This window comes from Barbus barbus, assembly GCF_936440315.1.
Source record: "Barbus barbus genome assembly, chromosome: 26".
Classification (NCBI taxonomy): Eukaryota; Metazoa; Chordata; class Actinopteri; order Cypriniformes; family Cyprinidae; genus Barbus; species Barbus barbus.
Genome location: NC_136754.1, coordinates 16,198,568 through 16,218,015, shown reverse-complemented (window position 1 = coordinate 16,218,015; position 19,448 = coordinate 16,198,568). Strand labels below are relative to the sequence as shown.

Sequence of the window (19,448 nt, the reverse complement as noted above, 5' to 3'; positions counted from 1 at the left end):
ATGACGTAACACCCACAGTTCGCCCAGTGCCGTTTTTTGATACATAATCACGTGATGTTCGCATTTTCCTTGTATGTCACAGCACGCATCATCACGATCCTTCTCAGAAACACGAAATACTGTTACCGTAGTAAGGCTGTTGCAAAGCCCCCTGCATTTAAGCTGCCAAAGCAAGTTGCAATCCAAGTGTGGTTTAAGTGATGCTGCTATTGTGTGTTTATTTTTCCTACGAACGGAATCAGTTATCTAATATATAGAGATATAAATATAAATCTATAAGAGCTATTGTAATATAAATAACAATGAGTTTGAAGTAGATCTCTGTTCACAATCTATGGTGCTTTATCTGTGGTCAGTAGTGGTGGTGGACGAGTGTGAGGGAAGTTAAACGCTGCCCTTTACCACTACACACCCTCTTTCTCTGGCCATCTAGTCCTAAGGTGCAGTGACACAGGGCTCTTTCCTCGCCTTCCCGCCGCAACCCCTCCCGGGAACATTGGCTAGGCTAATGTCGCCTTCTCAGACTGACTGTCTGTAGATCCAGGGAGTCACAATAGCCAGTGCGTAGCTGTGAAACCGAAATGGCCTGTTTCGTCGCTCTGTGAATGGCATTGGTCCTCGGGACTTCGCCCGTCGTGTTCCTGTCGCCCGTCGTTGAATGTTTCATCTTCTCTGAATCCGTGAAAGCCAGTTGGACATTTCTAAGGTGCTTCATATCAAGGTTATTGTCAAAAGCAGCAGTGAGTTCCTCCACCCGCTGCGCCATGCCAAAACAGCCTGATGTGCTTGCAGTGCATCTTTAGCCAAGTAAAAGGTACAAACCAGCAGTTCCCGTCGATCCAAAGAGTTTCTCCCCACGTTACACTTGCAGAACAGTTAGGAGGTTTCTAAAAAGGAGAACTACATGGGGAAGGGCTTCTTCTCCTTGACTGACAGCCTGTATTGTACCTCAGGGACATGGACTTTTAAGAGGCGAAGGAGTAAATACTATGTTTCTGAGAGGGTGCTGCGAAAACACTAAACGTTGCCGAATGATTCTGATATTGCTGTCATCTGTAGCGTCATTCCGTTGTATCTGCTTCTGCAGTTTTAAATGCATTTATTTGATCTGTTTTCTCACCTAAGCTGTGCCTTGCTCCAGTTGTTCGTAAGCATATCGTTTACTAGCTCAGAATACCTTTGCCAAAGTTAATGGGAAAGTAAGGTATCATTCTTTAGGGTTATTTATACTATCTATTGCATACAGTACTTTAAATGGCAATTAAAGTGCAATCTTCATTTATTTATTTTTCAAGAAATTAAGAGATGTAGTTATGTACTATTTTTTTTCCACTCTATCTCTCTCGTAGCGCTTTTTCTTTTTTTTTTTTTCAGTTAATTGTATTGTAGATTAACGATTAAGGCCAGCATTCCTTTCATTCATAATTCTGGTTATGTTTATGTCTTTTCATTAATTGGGAACATGTAGCACGTACCATGCTGAAACATTTATGTATAACCAAATGCCTGTTCATCTCCTATCAGAAAGTGCCGAACTCCAGCTAGTTGTCTTTTCATAGAGAACTGTAGCAAATGTTTAATCTGTTTTCTTTTTTATTTTGTGAGCGTGTAATGGGACATACAGTACGTAGCTACATTTGGCATTGCTAAAAAGAGTGTTATGATGCTTATGTTATCTTACTGTTTGCCAAAGCGGAGGCTTGTCCACTTTTATGTTGCTTTTTATTGTTATTTAAAGGGTTACTTGAGAAATCCTTCGTCAGACTAGAACATCATTTCTTGAAAAGGAAAAACATACGTTTAAGTTAAACTTCATCTGTGACTACACTCTTTTTTTTAGTAGTGAAAATTGTGCCATTTATTTGAATAATCCTTCAGAGGTGAAATCTTACATGCCGTTTCACACCGTAAGGAAAGCAAAACAATCAAACTGTTTTGAAGCAAGTGATATTTCTCGTTTCCTTTTGTATTCCAGACATGTCATAGCGCAATAGTGAATTTATCCCAGTATTTTTGCTAAGGAATTATATATAGAGTTATATAGTATGACAACTAACAGAAATGAAGCACTTTTTAAAGCGAAACATTAATCTTTATTAGATTTATCGTGATAAAACTGTATTTACTAGTCATTGTTGCTTTTGCTTTCAAATCGAGAGTATCATGCAGTCAGAAATGTCTGTAAAACTGGCCCACAAAGGCTTGAACACATTTAGTGAAAAGTCTGAAAGTCCATTGGCATCCTTTTAATGTCAGTAATTTTTTTTTTTTTTTTTTGCCCATTATATATCAGTAGTGTTTGGTCCAGTGATCTCAATTTTTTTTTTTAAAGTATTTTTTTGTTTGTTTTCATATTGGTCCTTGTAAAATTTCAAAAGAACACATTTTTTGTGGCCCAAGTACAGTTTTGCATTTTTATATTGTATTTTATTTCATTTTATTTCTGTTTTATTTGTGCTCCGTTTTAAATATGAAAATGAATTTGAACATGATGTTTGGAGATCGATCAGCTCTGTCATCCCAGAGAAATGTATAGAACCATAAGTGTATTCAACTATTTTCAAAAATAAAGTATGTATTTTTACCACAGTTTAAAGAAAAAGAAAAAAAGAAAAGATATACAAAACATTCCAGGCATGATCTACAATTTTTAAAGTCATAAATTTTTCTCGTATTGTAAATGTTAGACAATTTCATATGCATATATATAAAAGAAACTGCCATATCAATGTTAATGTATAGATTTTTGCAAATACTACCCTATGTATGTAAGACTTAACTGTATCTGTAGCGCATATGTAATATATTTATACCCAATAAATGTTTTAATTTTTTCTGACAAATTGTATTTTGTACTGGAGATGTTAATCTTTCATATGATTGAAGTCGCTCATTGTCTGTTGCATGTCATGAACAATACAAATACTTGTCGTAGCCCAATATTTGACATTGCTAAAATTCATATTATGTTCTTCTCAAAAACCCACCAAGTAGGAAATATTTAAAGGCTGTTCAACAATAGTACTGAGGTGTTTGACGCAGAAGGATGTTGTTCATTGAAGCTGCTAGTCCAATTTCATCCACCACCAAAAGTGCTTCATGTGAACCTGTTGAAGCAGATACTTATTTATACAGAAACTTTAACAAGCCAGTGTAAAGATTAATAGCTTTTTAACAAATAATAAATCATAAATCCTGAACAACTTGAATAGTATCAGATTGCCTGAAAAGCAGAGCATTTATTTTGATCCATTTCAGATGCCTACCTTCTTGCTATGTGTTGTGTTACATTATATTTTTTTGTGGTAAGTACTTGTTGCTGGTTAGAGCTGACACTTCAAAGCTACAAAATGTCAGTTTTCTTTCTCTGTCTCCATTTTTGCTATATTGGCGTGACAGTCACGCTACATTTGTATTGCCAAAGCAGTTGCAGCATACAACCGTCTTGCAAGTGAAGACATTTAGTGATATGTTTGTGGAAATGGACTGCAATCAGTTATTAAAATCTGACTTTTATTAGCCTGTACTTTTAATGCGAGAGTCTTTTAATTGAAGTTGATCATTAAGAGGGTCCAGGTATGGTGCAAATTTATTTGAAATTGACCTGTAATTGACACTTTGAAGAGTGTTTACAATCCCCTTCTCCATCAGGCCTGTGGTATTTTTCTTTTTTATATGTTTTATGGTGAGGGAAGGCAGGAGTGGCGTGTGTGAACGGACAATCTCATTTTGCAGCATCACCTTCTACCTCGTAAGGAGATCTGACTGATTTATGAAAGTGCTCTCCTCTTTAATTCTCTTTCTCTCTCAGTCTGGAGAGGCTCTGACCTTCATTTGACATCAATAAAACACCAACAGTCAAATTTTGCACATAGACACAGGACAGAAGAGAGCAGGATTTGTAACGAGATGAAAATCGAAAATCCACTGATGCTGATGAAGAACAAGAGCATCTCAAATGAACATTGCATCACTTTTTCCTTATTATTTAAGAACCCATTGTAGTTTCTGTAAATGACCACATAGTCCTAGATTTAATTACTATTCCAACTGTTATCTGTCTGTCTGTCTATCTGTCTATTTGTATCTACGGAAATGGTAAGGACAGATTTCCATCTTACAGGAGAGAAATAGAGAGAGTGTGTGTGTATATAATATATCTGTATATATGAGTGTGTGTATATATATAAGAATGATTTTCAAAGTTGTAAATGAGAGATTACTACACTCTCAGAAATAAAGGTACAAAAGCTGTCACTGGGGCGGTGCCTTTTCAAAAGGTACAGTTTTGTGCCTATTAGGTTCAAATATGCACACTTTCAGTACTAATATGTAGGCTACCTTTAAGGTACCAAAATGGACCCTTTAGGTACAAACATGTACCTTTTGAGAAGGGACTGCCCCAGTGACCTTTATTTCTGAGAGAGTAGAGTTTTACTATTTTAGTGTTTCTACTATAAAATTTCATTTTTAATTCACGGTTACTTGATGTTTCTTTGTAATTATGAAACTTCCTAGCAATTTTTTTTATCATTAAGAATGCATCATTTACAAGACAAAACCTCCAGCACAACAGCTATCCAATGGGTATTTTACAATATACAAATATGTACGTTTCTATACTGACAAGACACATGCAGTTTCCACAACAGATACTACTGGATGTAACATACAAATATACTGTCACAACATTTATTGCAGTGGTTTTTAAATAAAACTCTTCTGTATAGCTGGGTAATTCAGTACCAATAGTTTATACATTTGGCACATGAAACACTGAGAACAAAAAAGCAAGCTTTTATGATGTTTGAGTACTTCAATGCAACAGTGCAATTCTGACTTTTCTGTTTCTTTGTTTTTAATTAACGTTCCTCAGAAGCTTTTGAATTCTGTGTATTGCTTCAGGTCTGTAGCCAAGCCTTATGAACACACACAAAGAATGTGACAACACTTGCTAAAGGAGCATGACGTGCATTCAGGCACAATGCAAATGAACAGCATCGCCTCTGCAGTCCCTGTCGTTGGGTGCATAAGGTTGCTGTATCTACAGTGCTTTTTTTTGTCTTCCAGATTTCATTTAGATTTAAGGCAACTGAAGTTATCTTTTTCCTCTCCCTTTTTGTGTCTCTATTTACAAGCATATTTTTTATAAAACATCAAAGCATCTAATGAAATGTTGAGCTTGGAATAGACGAATGGCTGTTAATGAATCAAATCTTTCTAAACTACTCAGAGTCACAGGCTGGCAGTGGATTCCGTCCAGCATGGGGAACTCTCTCCTTTGACCACTGATGTGCTTCTTCGTGGGGTATGATGCAGTCCGAAAAGTTTGCAAGCTGCCATCCTGTACTTCTTGGACATGATGTTGTACAGAATAGGGTTGATTGCGGCACTCAGGTAAAAGAGTACAAAGGAGATGAGATTACAGTAATGGCTGATGACGGACAAGACAGGAGAGCCCATTTCTGTGGATTTGGAGATCAGGTAACGTCCAACGTGAAAGGGAAGCCAGCAGAGCACGAAGGCAAACACCACTACAGCTGTTAGAGAGAGGGAATGAAAGTTACTGAATGGTGAAATAGCAGTTCCCTCACCTTGCTGCAGAAAGCAAATATTATTAGTCATGCATGCACAAATATTTTACACATCAAAAGAGCCTCGTGAACATTGACTGAAAACCTCAAAATTATAAGCAATTTTCTTAACATACAAAAATGTTTATTTATTTTTTATTTGAAATAATTTCTAAATCTAATATATATATATGTGTAGATTCTAGTGGTCACATTTTATTAAAAAATTTGTCAACCCTGTTACAACACCCCCTTATTAAAATTATGTGCATTTTCATAAATAAATACATAACATCACCCTTACAGAACACAAAAGGACAAGTGTCTCCTGCTTTTTCCCCTTTATCTTAGTTTGTTCTTAAAGGACGATTTTAATTATTCAACCCTGTTACCTTGATTTCGTACGATAAAAGAACTACTTAATGAAGACTTGATACACCTTTTTTTCAGAAATAGCATTCTTTCTAATACAAATTGTTTTATCAAGATTGTATATATATATATATATATATATATGTGTGTGTGTGTGTGTGTGTAGCTTGATATGGCACAGCACATTTCAATTATTATTTAAAGAGATCCGATTTAAATAAAAAAACAATCACATTTTCGACATGGAAAGGTGTAAAATGAGCCTCTTTTACTTTAATAAACCGTTTAATTTAGGTGTTACCACATAAAGTACATTTTTAAGCTCCCCAACAAAACAGTTTTAGCAGGACTGTGCTGTTGTTTTGTGCCAAGCGCATCCCGTGCGTAATGGGTGCGCTTGTGTGTAAAGTGCGCAAATGATAAACAACTTAATCACGGTTACCTGATACTGTGGTGAAACTAAGCACTTACCCAGCATTTTCACTGTCTGTCTATTGTTTTTATCACGACTCGAAGCGTTTTCCCCAATCGTCTCCCTCTTTCTCTTCCAGAGCTTTCGCCCGATGAGACTATACAATACAGTTAAGCAGAATACAGGCAAGAAGAAAAAGATGCTGGAGACCCAAACCATAATGGTTAAGAGCCCAGACCTAATGGCATATTCCGTCGCTTTGCATTCGTTTGTATCCCACGAGTTTGTCCCGTTTTCATGCTCAACCCCGACGAGCACAAACACAGGTCCTGCACTAAAGAAGGATACTATCCAAAGGACCAAAATGACCCCGCGCACGCGACCCTTGGTCACGACTACCTTTGCCCTAAGAGGAAAACAAATAGCAAAGTATCTCTCCACACTGAGAGCAGTGATGTTCAGAATAGTCGAGTACGTGCAACACTCGCTCACAAACTGAAAGAGTTTACAAAGTACGTTGCCAAAATTCCAAGGTCGGTACCTCCAGATTCTGTACAAGTCCAGAGGCATGCAGAGAAAAATTAGTAAATCCGAAAAGGCCATGCTGGACAGGTACAAGTTGGTGGTGGTTCGCATGTCCTTGTACTTGGTCACCACCAAAATTGTCATGAGATTCCCCGTTACACCTACAAAGAAGAAGAGCGCGCAGGTGACGGTGACCCCGGTTAGCACTGGAACGGGGAAAATGTTGACCGGGTGCTCAAATCCCCAGTATGTCGCGTTCTCATCCCAACTGCAGTTGAAGGAACAGTTGGACCGGTTCGTCCAGGTAGGCATGCTGAGAGATCATGGAGCGTCTAGATTCTCCTGTGAGAGAGCGCTCGGGGAGGACAGTCTCCCCGCCGACTCCCCATCGAGCTGCGCTCAGGGCTGCCCAACATTTACAATTGAACTTACACAACCTGTACCGCAGGATGCGAATTGTGGTAGCTTTGGATGGTCTGACCTTCCTAATTACGGACTGAAGTCCCCTAAAAGTCTTCAAAACAATCAGTATAATAAATCTTCAAAGTATGTTCTTCTACATACTATGCTTTAGTAACGTTTAGTAACAAGGTTTCTGAAAGCACACGTTAGCGCGCGAAATAAAAGTTCACTAACTGAAATCGCATCTCGACTGTAAAAGTAACCATAGCAACAGTACACTGCTCTCCGTTCAGTGTTGCGCTGAAAACGACAAAACTGCCATAAAGGGTTACATACTAAATACACTCTAAATGTTATTGTTTTAAAAGTCTTTATGATACTTGACGGCTAACGTTCAGAGGCGCAATTTTAGTTGCGTTCGAGCAGAATAGAATGCGCCCTGACAGAGATCCCTTTAAAAAGTCCACTCATCTGAAGGTCGTTCAGTATTTCGCACCTTGTTGTACTCTATTTGTAGCTGTCAAATAAATGTCCTCATGACACATCCTACCGATCATCCGTTCCACATCTAAAAATGGAGAAAACTCAGAGGATTTAAGGATGGCAATCTATTTTTTGCTGCCAAGTTATCTGTCCACATTGGACAGAAAATCATTAGTCTTTTACTGTTTAAGGCATCTTTGGTGTAGGAAGAAAGATAAGTGTACAATGTGAGAGTCGGAGAGATGAAATCACCTCGCGTCGCGGAGGATGAGAGACGCGCGTAATGCGCAATGCTGAGGGACTCTTTCATTAATGATGTCATTGATTCACCATTGAGTAAGTGGATGCGGAATATGGGTAGAGAGTTTCGTAAAGAGCTTGGAAAGTACACATTCACGTTATTTAAATGACAAGAGTAGGGAATGTATTGAGAATGGATACTTGTTGAACACTGCCATCGTGGGGTGTTAGGATAGAATGCAGTGCAACACATTCTTGAAACGTTCAGCCGGAACTAGTTACAAACAAAAACAATTCTAATAGACGGCAGACTAAAACACGAATATCAATCAAAATCAGTATCTCATGAATAAGGCGGGTATCATAGGGGTTTGTGGATTTATAAAAGTCGTGAAGTGCGCTTTAAATTGGAGAGAGAGAGAGAGAGAGAGAGAGAGAGCGCGATACAGACGTTTTACGTCAGAGGTATGTCACTTTTCTCATAGCTGATTGGTGAAATATTGTTTGTGTAGCGTGTGGGCCCTAAACGATATAGACTAGTGATTAATTAAATATACACACACACACACACACACACACACACACACACACACATATATATATATATATATATATATATATTTAACTTTCTATTCAAACAGTTATCATGTTATTAAGCTCCTTTATAGATTTAATTAAAAAGAGAAGCGACATTAAAAGCAAATTGTAGTAAATACATGTATTTTCTTCGTTTTGAACACGATTTGTATCACTTCATATCTTCACATGTATTTGTATGACTTCATATCTTTTAAATATTTAACCTTTTTTCATCCTGCTGGTAAATGAAGACATGCAAACTGACAAATTCAAAGCAGAAATGCATCTCATGCAAATGGGATTTTGATGTTTACTGAATATTGTAGGGAAGGGAATTAAGGCAGAGATCATTAACCAGTTTTATGACTTGAAAGGACTGAGCTGCCATTGAGCCTTCAGTAAAGTGCCAGCATCAGTGTATAGTAGAAGAACTGCAGCAACACATTTAACTATTGGCTGGATAACAGAGAGGTAATTTCTTTCTTTCTTTCTTTCTTTCTTTCTTTCTTTCTTTCTTTCTTTCTTTCTTTCTTTCTTTCTTTCTTTCTTTTTCGTTCTTTCTTTTCTTCCTTCTTATAGTATCTGAGTACCTCTGCATTATCTTCTCTTCTTTCTAATGAAAGATTCGAGGAATTCAGTGTGCAAACAGTCTGTGTATTTGTGTATGTCATGTGTAACTGAGTGTTTTAACATGTGATTCAAACCAGTGTTGCTGTTGTTACTTTGAGGTGTGGTGTTTCAGTGGCCTCTGGTCAAAGTCTCCATTATATGTGCTTTCTTCCCCAATCTCAGCAGCTACATATCAGCAGCTGTGCCATTTGCAGTAATATTGCACTCGGTGATTAAGTGATCACAATCAACATACAATCTTTATAGCACATGGCAATGAGAGGCTTGAGAGGAAGTGTAGATCCAAATTCTAGCTATATTTGGAAGTTTTATCTGTTGCCCTTTAGAAGGGATTTGAGGTGCATAAATTATTGAGATAGCAAACATCCTGTCTTTTAGATACTTGCTTGCCTGTATCACACACCAACGTGGTCAGAATGAAATGAAGTTTCAAGCAAGCAGAGAAGTTGTTTTTCCAATACTGTCCACTAGAGGGCAAGAGCGCTACATGTAATACTGTTCTGACCTTTCAAGATTCAGTAAAAATACGATGCATTATCATGTCTATTATAGCATCAAAACTACAGGTTGTAGCTTTAAAAACTATAATGTTTTAAAATTCTCGGTCCACTATTGTCCAAAATGATTTTTACATTTCAAAACATCACAAATTTAACCTCCTTATAATGAAAACCCTGGGGGCTAGTTGATGGTAGCTATTGACTTCCATAGTATGTTTTTCCCATATGAAATTGGATGGCTTGCAACATTCAACTGTTTGTAACATTGTAACATTCTTCAGAATATATTCTTTTGTGCTCAAGAAAGCAATTGCAACAGGTTTGGAACACCTTGAGGGTGAGTAAATGATGAAAGAACTTTCATTTTTGGGTGAACTATACATTTAAGTTATCACTGTGTTGTCAAAGAGGTGAAGACTTAATGCAGTGTTGTTACTAGCAGATGGGTCGATGTGACAGTAATGAAACAAGCTGCCATTAAAAGCCATTAAACTCTGTCACTCTTCTGTCACTCATCATCCAAGTGGATGCTGCACACTGGTGGTGGTTGAGGAGAGACCCCCACATGATTGTAAAGCGCTTTGGGTGTACAGCAATACACAATAAAGCGCTATATAAACGCATCATTCATTCATTCATTCATTCATTCATTCTGTTAATCTCTGTTCTTCTTACATGGCACAGTCTCTCTTTTTATTTCTTACCTCACTTTTCCTCATGCACTTGAGGCTCTGCGGTTGACCTGATATTGTTTTGTGTGTGTGAGAAAGACAGAGATGTTTGCTTGAAGCTGTGATAAATGGCAATGGCTGCCATTTGAGCAAAGGTATGGCCGCTCTGGCACACCCTGCCGTGGTAATTATTACAGACTCCATAGACCAGAGGTCCCGCGTCAGACAAGGCGGAAAATTGAAAATATAAATGATTTATGGTGCTCAGAAGTATATATTCTCCTCTTTCTTTGTTGTTGACCACAAAGCGTCAGATACGCTGGGACGTCCTTTAGTGTGGCGTCTTGCTCTTGTTCTTCAGTGATTAATCCATTTAGACACAGTGGAGTGGAACTCTCCTCACCATGGAAAATAGATGGATTGTTGGAGAGGAAGGGATTCAGGAAAGTGCTTGCAGTTTGTTTGAAGAGCAGAACAAACTGCTCCAAGGGTAAACTATGGCCCTGACTGCTGAGCAGCCTGGAGATAAGTTGGTGTGACATTTCCACCTCTGAATCTTGGAGATGTTGCTTGTCATTTTAGTATCCTGCAGCTGCAGCAATGTCAGAGCTCTAGCATGAGACCATATAAACAGTACTTTACACAGCTGTTACTGTAAAATACTGGTTGTCTAATATCAAGTCATTTTTAAAATAATAATTTATATAATATATTATTACTGTGTATAATAACATAAATATATTATATATTTAAATTATATATATATATTGTATCTTTTACATTGATGAAGTGACAGTGAAAATGTAAAGAAATTTACAATGTTACTAAAGTTTTCTAGTTCTAAAAAAGGTTGTTTTGAAGAAATCCTGTCCTATGGTTTCCACAAAACTATTAAGAAGCACAACTGTTTTCAACATTCCTTGATAATAATAAAAATAATAAGAAGAAATATTTCTTGAGCATCAAATCATCATATTAGAATGATTTCTGAAGGATCATGTGACACTGAAGACTGGAGTAATGATGCTAAAAATTCAGCTTTTCCTTCGCAGAAATAAATGACATTTTACAATATAGTAAAATAGATCATATTTGAAAAGCATTTTAAAAAATCATACAGACCCCAAACTGTTGAATGGAAGTGTGTGTGTGTGTGTGTATATATATATATTGTTGAGCTCTCTTCTAGAACTCTAACGTTGTTGAGCTCTCTTCTAGAACTCTAGAAGGGACATACATGAGGTTACTGTATATTCTCAAAAGAAAAATCTAAGCGAGATATTTAAACAAAAGTCTCCATTTGGTCTTTGTTTAATCTCATTGATATCTGGGATAAACAACTGACCCATTATAAACTTCTAACTTGTGCTGCTTCTATCCCATGGGGAGATATCAGTCAATATAAATGCATATAGCAGCTGAGGAGAGGAGGAGCAAGTTGTGACTTGCTGCACTTGATTGGTTGAGCGACTGTGACTGACACTTCAGAAACCAGAGAAGGCCCCGCCCCTTCAAACACATTGGCCTATGACTGATCTCTCCATTGCCCTCTTGTTTAGTCCGTTTGGAGTCACAGAAAGGGAGAGGGACTCTTTTAACGGTGCTAAACTGAGTTAGTCTTTCATTGTTGTGGGAGTCAAACAGCTGATTTATCATGTGGGAATCACGTCTACCAAGGCAGGTCAGTAAAACTTGTTGTTTCTTGCTCTGTTCCAAACTTGTATCCCAGCTTGCAGAGATAAAGAGAGTGAATGCTTGAACATTTCTAGTAACAGTTATGGATGTATGTGTTTGGGTGTAATTGTGAAATGTGAAAGTCTTTCTGGTGCCAATATGTCTTGGCTCCTGTCTCACCCAAGTGTGAGAGGCTTTTGTATCCGTGGTGGAATGTGTGACCAGTGCACAAGAGAGGAAAGTCAACTTGGTTTTGCTCTGGCTCCAAAATCCCTTTCTTGATTTTTCAGCTGTATACAAGGGCTGGAGTAGAGTACACTACAACTGAATAAATTACATTTTAACTCAATTTTCAATAAACAATAATGTTGTACACCCTTTATTCTGACACTTTCTCAGCTTTAGCTAATTGTGCTTTCTAGCTTGTGTTTTAAATGTCCCTCAGTGTTGTTTTCTTATATCTTACACTCTAATCATGTCATTTATTAATCAGAACGCAAGAGACTTCTGACCCTGAGCTGCTAGGAACTTGGTGCTATCACTAACACGCCTCACAGACAGACGTTTAAAAAGCCACATGATAGAACAAGTGCGTGTTGTTTTGTTTGCTGAACAACATCCTGCCATAAATTGGCTTCAGGTGCAAAGTGCATTTGCTCTGAAAATCTTTGTGAAAATCAGGCTTTTTCAACAGTAGTAATAAGTCCTGCTAAACTTAACAACAGGTTGGCAAAGACTCTTGGAAACTTACATGGAGACTATATTTTCCAGACACCTACGAAACCCAACTTAATATTAAAGATGAATGGATTGCTTTTATTGGTGGCTGCCTCAATAAGTCCTCTGTTTATAATACTAACATGAACCTACGATAATATTTAAAGTGAGTTTGCAGTAGTTTCATTCACACAGCTTCATGTCTTACAACAACAATAATACAAAAAAATTCCCACAGTTCTTTATTTGCATGTATGCCCCAGCACACATTACGTAGTTTCTTGTAAATCTCTAACGTACATGGTTGCATGATATCTTTTTTCTCCTCCCAAAAGCACTGAGCCTTGTCTCCATGACTAATTACAATGGGCAGGAACTTGTTGGCAGGAAGCAACAGCTGATATCCCATCCACAGCGTTCTCACTAACTTTTCATTCCCCCTCATTATCTGTGTATTGCTGTAGTTTAGTACGCAAAGTAGAACTGATGTTGAACGGGTTTGTTCAGGAAGGAAATTAGTACACTGCAAAAAGTAACTTTTTAATCAATATTTTGTCTTTCTAATAAAAATCTTATCGTCTATACACAATAATACTTTTTAAGTATTTTTTTTTTGTTTTGTTTTAAAAAAATTCCTGGCAATCAAGACAAAAGTTCTGAAAATGACAATAAAGGCCAATTCACACCGCACAGACAAACGCCAACAAACTAGTCTGTTGGAGTTTGTTGGATCAGTGTGTTACCCCTGTTGGCATTGGTTGGAGTTTGTTTTCACCCGACTGAACATGCTTATAGATATAGAGTTGGTCAGTGTCTGTTGGGGCAGTGTGAACATGACAGTTATTTTTCATAAGATTCTAAATCCAACAGCCAAATTGAGCCAACTTGTTTGTTGGAGTTTGTTGGCGTTTATCTGTGCTGTGTGAATTGGCCTTAAGAGAGGGCACATGTTGATAGTGTTTATTAGTTTATATTACCTTGGCTTTTGCCTAGCAGACAGAGCTCTTAAAGGTCTTGCAGTTCTGCAGTTATTTTCTACAGTTCACTGCACAGCCTGTCCTCCTTTGGATCATGTACATCAAGATTTGTTTATGACAAGACACAGAGAACCAATAAGCCTAAAAGTTCATATGTTAACAAGACTTTAGTCTTGTTTTAATTTGCTTCAGTTCAAACACATCTCTGAGACTGCTGGACAAACATTGTATATTGTTGTATAATGATGGACAAACTGAAGTCAAGTCGCCTTTATATGCAATAGATTGTGTATCTTCAAAGAGATACAGCAGAATCAATTATGGAACTAAAGCTATGGAAACAGTTCAGATTCTGCCGTAAAGCAGCTCTAAAAGACAATAGTCATTTAAGGCAAGGCAAGTTTATTTATATAGCACATTTCATACACAGTGGTAATTCAAAGTGCTTTACATAAAAGAAAGTGAAATAGACATTAAAATCAATAAAAACATGGAAATAAGAATAATAAAAACAAGGAATTTTAAAATGATATAGAAAATGATTTAAAATAAATTTAAAGAAAATGATTATACATAAAATATATTGCAGTCAGTTCGGACATATAGCACAGTGCTCATTCAAATGCACAGTTGAACAGATGAGTTTTGAGTCTTGATTTAAATGTGGCTAATGTTTTAGCACATCTGATCTCTTCTGGAAGCTGGTTCCAACTGCGGGCCGCATAATAGCTAAACGCAGACTCCCCTTGTTTAGACTCCCCTTGTTTATTTAGCTAATATCCATCCATTCACTGGTTTAGTTCAGATCAATAGCAGTGTGAAGATAATCAATCAGCTATAAGCAGTTCTACAAAAGGCAACAGTGTCGTTCTTCAGCTCGAGTTAGTTCAATGTTGATTCAGTTCAGTTTAATACCAATGTTGATGTTGTAAGATACAACTCTACAGAAGACAGCAGTGACATCATCCAATTTAATTCAGTTCAAGTTTTGTGCTCATCTAGTCAATGCGATCATCTCGATAAATCTTTCAGACCCCTCTAAAGAAGCCAGAAGGCAAACTATTCCCTGCGGAGAAGTAAATGGTAGTTCCCATAGTTTTAAATAAGAGCTTAGCATGATTGTAATTTTGGCTGTTTTGATATGGTGTGTGTTTTGATTTTGGTTTGTTTCCTAAATAGATTCACTTCCATTTAAATGAGGAATTAGCCTAGTCTTTGTCTTTGTGTGCCGTACAGCACACAGAACAGAGCTTTGTCTGTAAAGTCACATGTAAACAGTAAACAATAAATACTCAGGAATGGTCCATTCTGAGATTGTAGTGGTTGGGCAAGATGATATCTAAGAATCATAAAAATGCAATATTGTGCCAACGGTGTGATAGTTGACGTGTCTGATTCACTGCCTCTCTTTGACCTGTGCACCTCTTTAAAGCTGGCTGTAAAGGTCAGTGCACAGGTGGGAGACATGCATGAGATACCACAGTCATAAGCGTTCACCCACACAGAGAGATTGAATGAGTCCCTCCATTAGGAACCTCTCTACCACCACTTCTGTTGTTTAAACTACCAGCTAGCTAGACTGTCCTGTATATTTATAGTAAACACGGCCACCAGAGACAATGAAGTAAAGCCAACCCGTTTTATTACCATTCTGTGATGTGTTTCTGAGTGAAACAGGGCTGCAGTTGAATCAATTAGATTTGGAGAATAGACAATTGGAGTTCAGTTCACTCTATATATATATATATATATATATATATATGTACGTACGTACGTACGTACATACATACATACATACATGCATACATACACACACACACACACACACACACACACACACACACACACACACACACACACAGTGGGTGCGGAAAGTATTCAGACCCCCTTCAATTTTTCACTCTGTTATATTGCAGCCATTTGCTAAAATCATTTAAGTTCATTTTTTTTCCTCATTAATGTACACACAGCACCCCATATTGACAGAAAAACACAGAATTGTTGACATTTTTGCAAATTTATTAAAAAAGAAAAACTGAAATATCACATGGTCCTAAGTATTCAGACCCTTTGCTCAGTATTTAGTAGAAGCACCCTTTTGATCTAATACAGCCATGAGTCTTTTTGTCAAAGATGCAACAAGTTTTTCACACCTGATTTGGGGATCCTCTGCCATTTCTCCTTGCAGATCCTCTCCAGTTCTGTCAGGTTGGATGGTAAACGTTGGTGGACAGCCATTTTTAGGTCTAGAGATGCTCAATTGGGTTTAAGTCTGGGCCATTAAAGAATAGTCACGGAGTTGTTGTGAAGCCACTCCTTCGTTATTTTAGCTGTGTGCTTAGGGTAATTGTCTTGTTGGAAGGTAAACCTTCGGCCCAGTCTGAGGTCCTGAGCACTCTGGAGAAGGTTTTCGTCCAGGATATCCCTGCACTTGGCCGCATTCATCTTTCCCTCGATTGCAACCGAGGGACAGGTGATGAGCAGTGCCTGGTTTTTGATGAGCAGTGCCACACATACCGCTTAGAATTAAGGCCAAAAAGTTATATCTTGGTCTCATCAGACCAGAGAATCTTATTTCTCACTATCTTGGAGTCCTTCAGGTGTTTTTTTTGTGTCTTGGACTGAGGAGAGGCTTCCGTCGGGCCACTCTGCCATAAAGCCCCGACTGGTGGAGGGCTGCCGTGATGGTTGACTTTCTACAACTTTCTCCCAACTCCCGACTGCATCTCTGGAGCTCAGCCACAGTGATCTTTGGGTTCTTCTTTACCTCTCTCACCAAGGCTCTTCTCCCCTGATAGCTCAGTTTGGCCGGACGGCCAGCTCTAAGAAGGGTTCTGGTCGTCCCAAACATCATCCATTTAAGGATTATGGAGGCCACTGTGCTCTTAGGAACTTTACATTTATTAATTTAGCTGACGCTTTTATCCAAAGCGACTTACAATTGCTATATGTGTCAGAGGTCGCACGCCTCTGGAGCAACTAGGGGGTTAAGTGTCTTGCTCAGGGACACATTGGTGTCTCACAGTGGATTCGAACCCGGGTCTCTCACACCAAAGGCATGTCTTATCCACTGCGCCATCACCACCCCACCTTAAGTGCAGCAGAATTTTTTTTGTAACCTTGGCCAGATCTGTGCCTTGCCACAATTCTGTCTCTGAGCTCTTCAGGCAGTTCCTTTGACCTCGTGATTCTCATTTGCTCTGACATGCACTGTGAGCTGTAAGGTCTTATATAGACAGGTGTGTGGCTTTCCTAATCAAGTCCAGTCAGTATAATCAAACGCAGCTGGACTCAAATGAAGGTGTAGAACCATCTCAAGGATGATCAGAAGAAATGGTCAGCACCTGAGTTAAATATATGAGTGTCACAGCAAAGGGTCTGAATATTTAGGACCATGTGATATTTCAGTTTTTCTTTTTTAATAAATCTGCAAAAATGTCAACAATTCTATGTTTTTCTGTCAATATGGTGTGCTGTGTGTACATTAATGAGGGAAAAATTTTTTACTTAAATGATTTTAGCAAATGGCTGCAATATAACAAAGAGGGAAACATTTAAGGGGGTCTGAATACTTTCCGTACCCTGTGTGTGTGTGTATAATATATATATATATATATATATACATACATACATACATACATGCATGCATACATACATACATACAGGTCCTTCTCAAAAAATTAGCATATTGTGATAAAGTTCATTATTTTCTGTAATGTACTGATAAACATTAGACTTTCATATATTTTAGATTCATTACAACACAAGTGAAGTAGTTCAAGCCTTTTATTGTTTTAATATTGATGATTTTGGCATACAGCTCATGAAAACCCAAAATTCCTATCTCAAAAAATTAGCATATCATGAAAAGGTTCTCTAAACGAGCTATTAACCTAATCATCTGAATCAACTAATTAACTCTAAACACCTGCAAAAGATTCCTGAGGCTTTTAAAAACTCCCAGCCTGGTTCATTACTCAAAACCGCAATCATGGGTAAGACTGCCGACCTGACTGCTGTCCAGAAGGCCATCATTGACACCCTCAAGCAAGAGGGTAAGACACAGAAAGAAATTTCTGAACGAATAGGCTGTTCCCAGAGTGCTGTATCAAGGCACCTCAGTGGGAAGTCTGTGGGAAGGAAAAAGTGTGGCAGAAAACGCATCACAACGAGAAGAGGTGACCGGACCCTGAGGAAGATTGTGGAGAAGGACCGATTCCAGACCTTGGGGGACCTGCGGAAGCAGTGGACTGAGTCTGGAGTAGAAACATCCAGAGCCACCGTGTACAGGCGTGTGCAGGAAATGGGCTACAGGTGCCGCATTCCCCAGGTCAAGCCACTTTTGAACCAGAAACAGCGGCAGAAGCGCCTGACCTGGGCTACAGAGAAGCAGCACTGGACTGTTGCTCAGTGGTCCAAAGTATTTTTTTCGGATGAAAGCAAATTTTGCATGTCATTCGGAAATCAAGGTGCCAGAGTCTGGAGGAAGACTGGGGAGAGGGAAATGCCAAAATGCCTGAAGTCCAGTGTCAAGTACCCACAGTCAGTGATGCTGGTGTTGGTCCACTGTGTTTTATCAAGGGCAGGGTCAATGCAGCTAGCTATCAGGAGATTTTGGAGCACTTCATGCTTCCATCTGCTGAAAAGCTTTATGGAGATGAAGATTTCATTTTTCAGCACGACCTGGCACCTGCTCACAGTGCCAAAACCACTGGTAAATGGTTTACTGACCATGGTATTATTGTGCTCAATTGGCCTGCCAACTCTCCTGACCTGAACCCCATAGAGAATCTGTGGGATATTGTGAAGAGAAAGTTGAGAGACGCAAGACCCAACACTCTGGATGAGCTTAAGGCCGCTATCGAAGCATCCTGGGCCTCCATAACACCTCAGCAGTGATTGCCTCCATGCCACGCCGCATTGAAGCAGTCATTTCTGCAAAAGGATTCCCGACCAAGTATTGAGTGCATAACTGAACATAATTATTTGAAGGTTGACTTTTTTTTGTATTAAAAACACTTCTTTTATTGGTCGGATGAAATATGCTAATTTTTTGAGATAGGAATTTTGGGTTTTCATGAGCTGTATGCCAAAATCATCAATATTAAAACAATAAAAGGCTTGAACTACTTCAGTTGTGTTGTAATGAATCTAAAATATATGAAAGTCTAATGTTTATCAGTACATTACAGAAAATAATGAACTTTATCACAATATGCTAATTTTTGGAGAAGGACCTGTCTGTGTATATAGGTAAAAATGAAAAAAAAATCTTAATCTGACCTGTGCTTATTAAAATATGTAAAATAAAATAAAAAGTGACGACCACTAAATTTTATTATGTTTTAAATTAATAATGCAAATGGGTAAAACCTAGTTATTTTAAGGGTAGTGACAAAGATCAAAAATTTATGTTTATTAGTTTTTGGTGGCTGCACTTGTGCACTATGATCCTTAAATACAGTTTTTTTTTTTTTAATGTCGCCTAATGATTCTTTCTGAACTATTATGAGCTATTGAACTATTGTTATGAACTATTGTTACACTAAATTACATTTTAATGGGTGTCTTCTGCAAATCTTCGTAAGAATGTATGATAATAATGTAATTATTTTCTGCTCAGGAGAAAATAAAATTGAACAGGATACATCCTAATGTGTGTGTGTGTGGGGGGAAATAAATTTACAACTATA

At 38.0% G+C, this 19,448-nt stretch overlaps 3 protein-coding genes across 3 annotated transcripts in view; 2 read left to right on the top strand and 1 right to left on the bottom strand.

The window, feature by feature from the left end:
• LOC306846300 (fibronectin type III domain-containing protein 3B-like) overlaps nucleotides 1-2,841 on the top strand; it is a 160,426-nt gene extending 157,585 nt beyond the window's left edge. Inside the window, exon 26 of the mRNA XM_079379569.1 lies at nucleotides 1-2,841. This exon is cut by the window's left edge and continues 749 nt beyond it. The gene's annotated coding sequence lies outside the window, so the exon portion shown is untranslated.
• Nucleotides 2,842-5,235: 2,394 nt separating this feature from the next.
• LOC306845528 (growth hormone secretagogue receptor type 1-like) lies at nucleotides 5,236-7,194 on the bottom strand (the record flags this gene model as incomplete). Its single annotated transcript, XM_079378391.1, has 2 exons — nucleotides 5,236-5,540; nucleotides 6,417-7,194. 2 exons carry the CDS (start codon nucleotides 7,192-7,194, stop codon nucleotides 5,236-5,238), a joined length of 1,083 nt encoding a protein of 360 aa, XP_079234517.1.
• A 4,750-nt stretch (nucleotides 7,195-11,944) lies between these two features.
• The window catches only part of LOC306845527 (phospholipase D1-like), a 42,716-nt gene continuing 35,212 nt past the window's right edge, over nucleotides 11,945-19,448 (top strand). The window contains exon 1 of the mRNA XM_079378390.1: nucleotides 11,945-12,068. The gene's annotated coding sequence lies outside the window, so the exon portion shown is untranslated. The remainder of the gene's footprint in view (nucleotides 12,069-19,448) is intronic.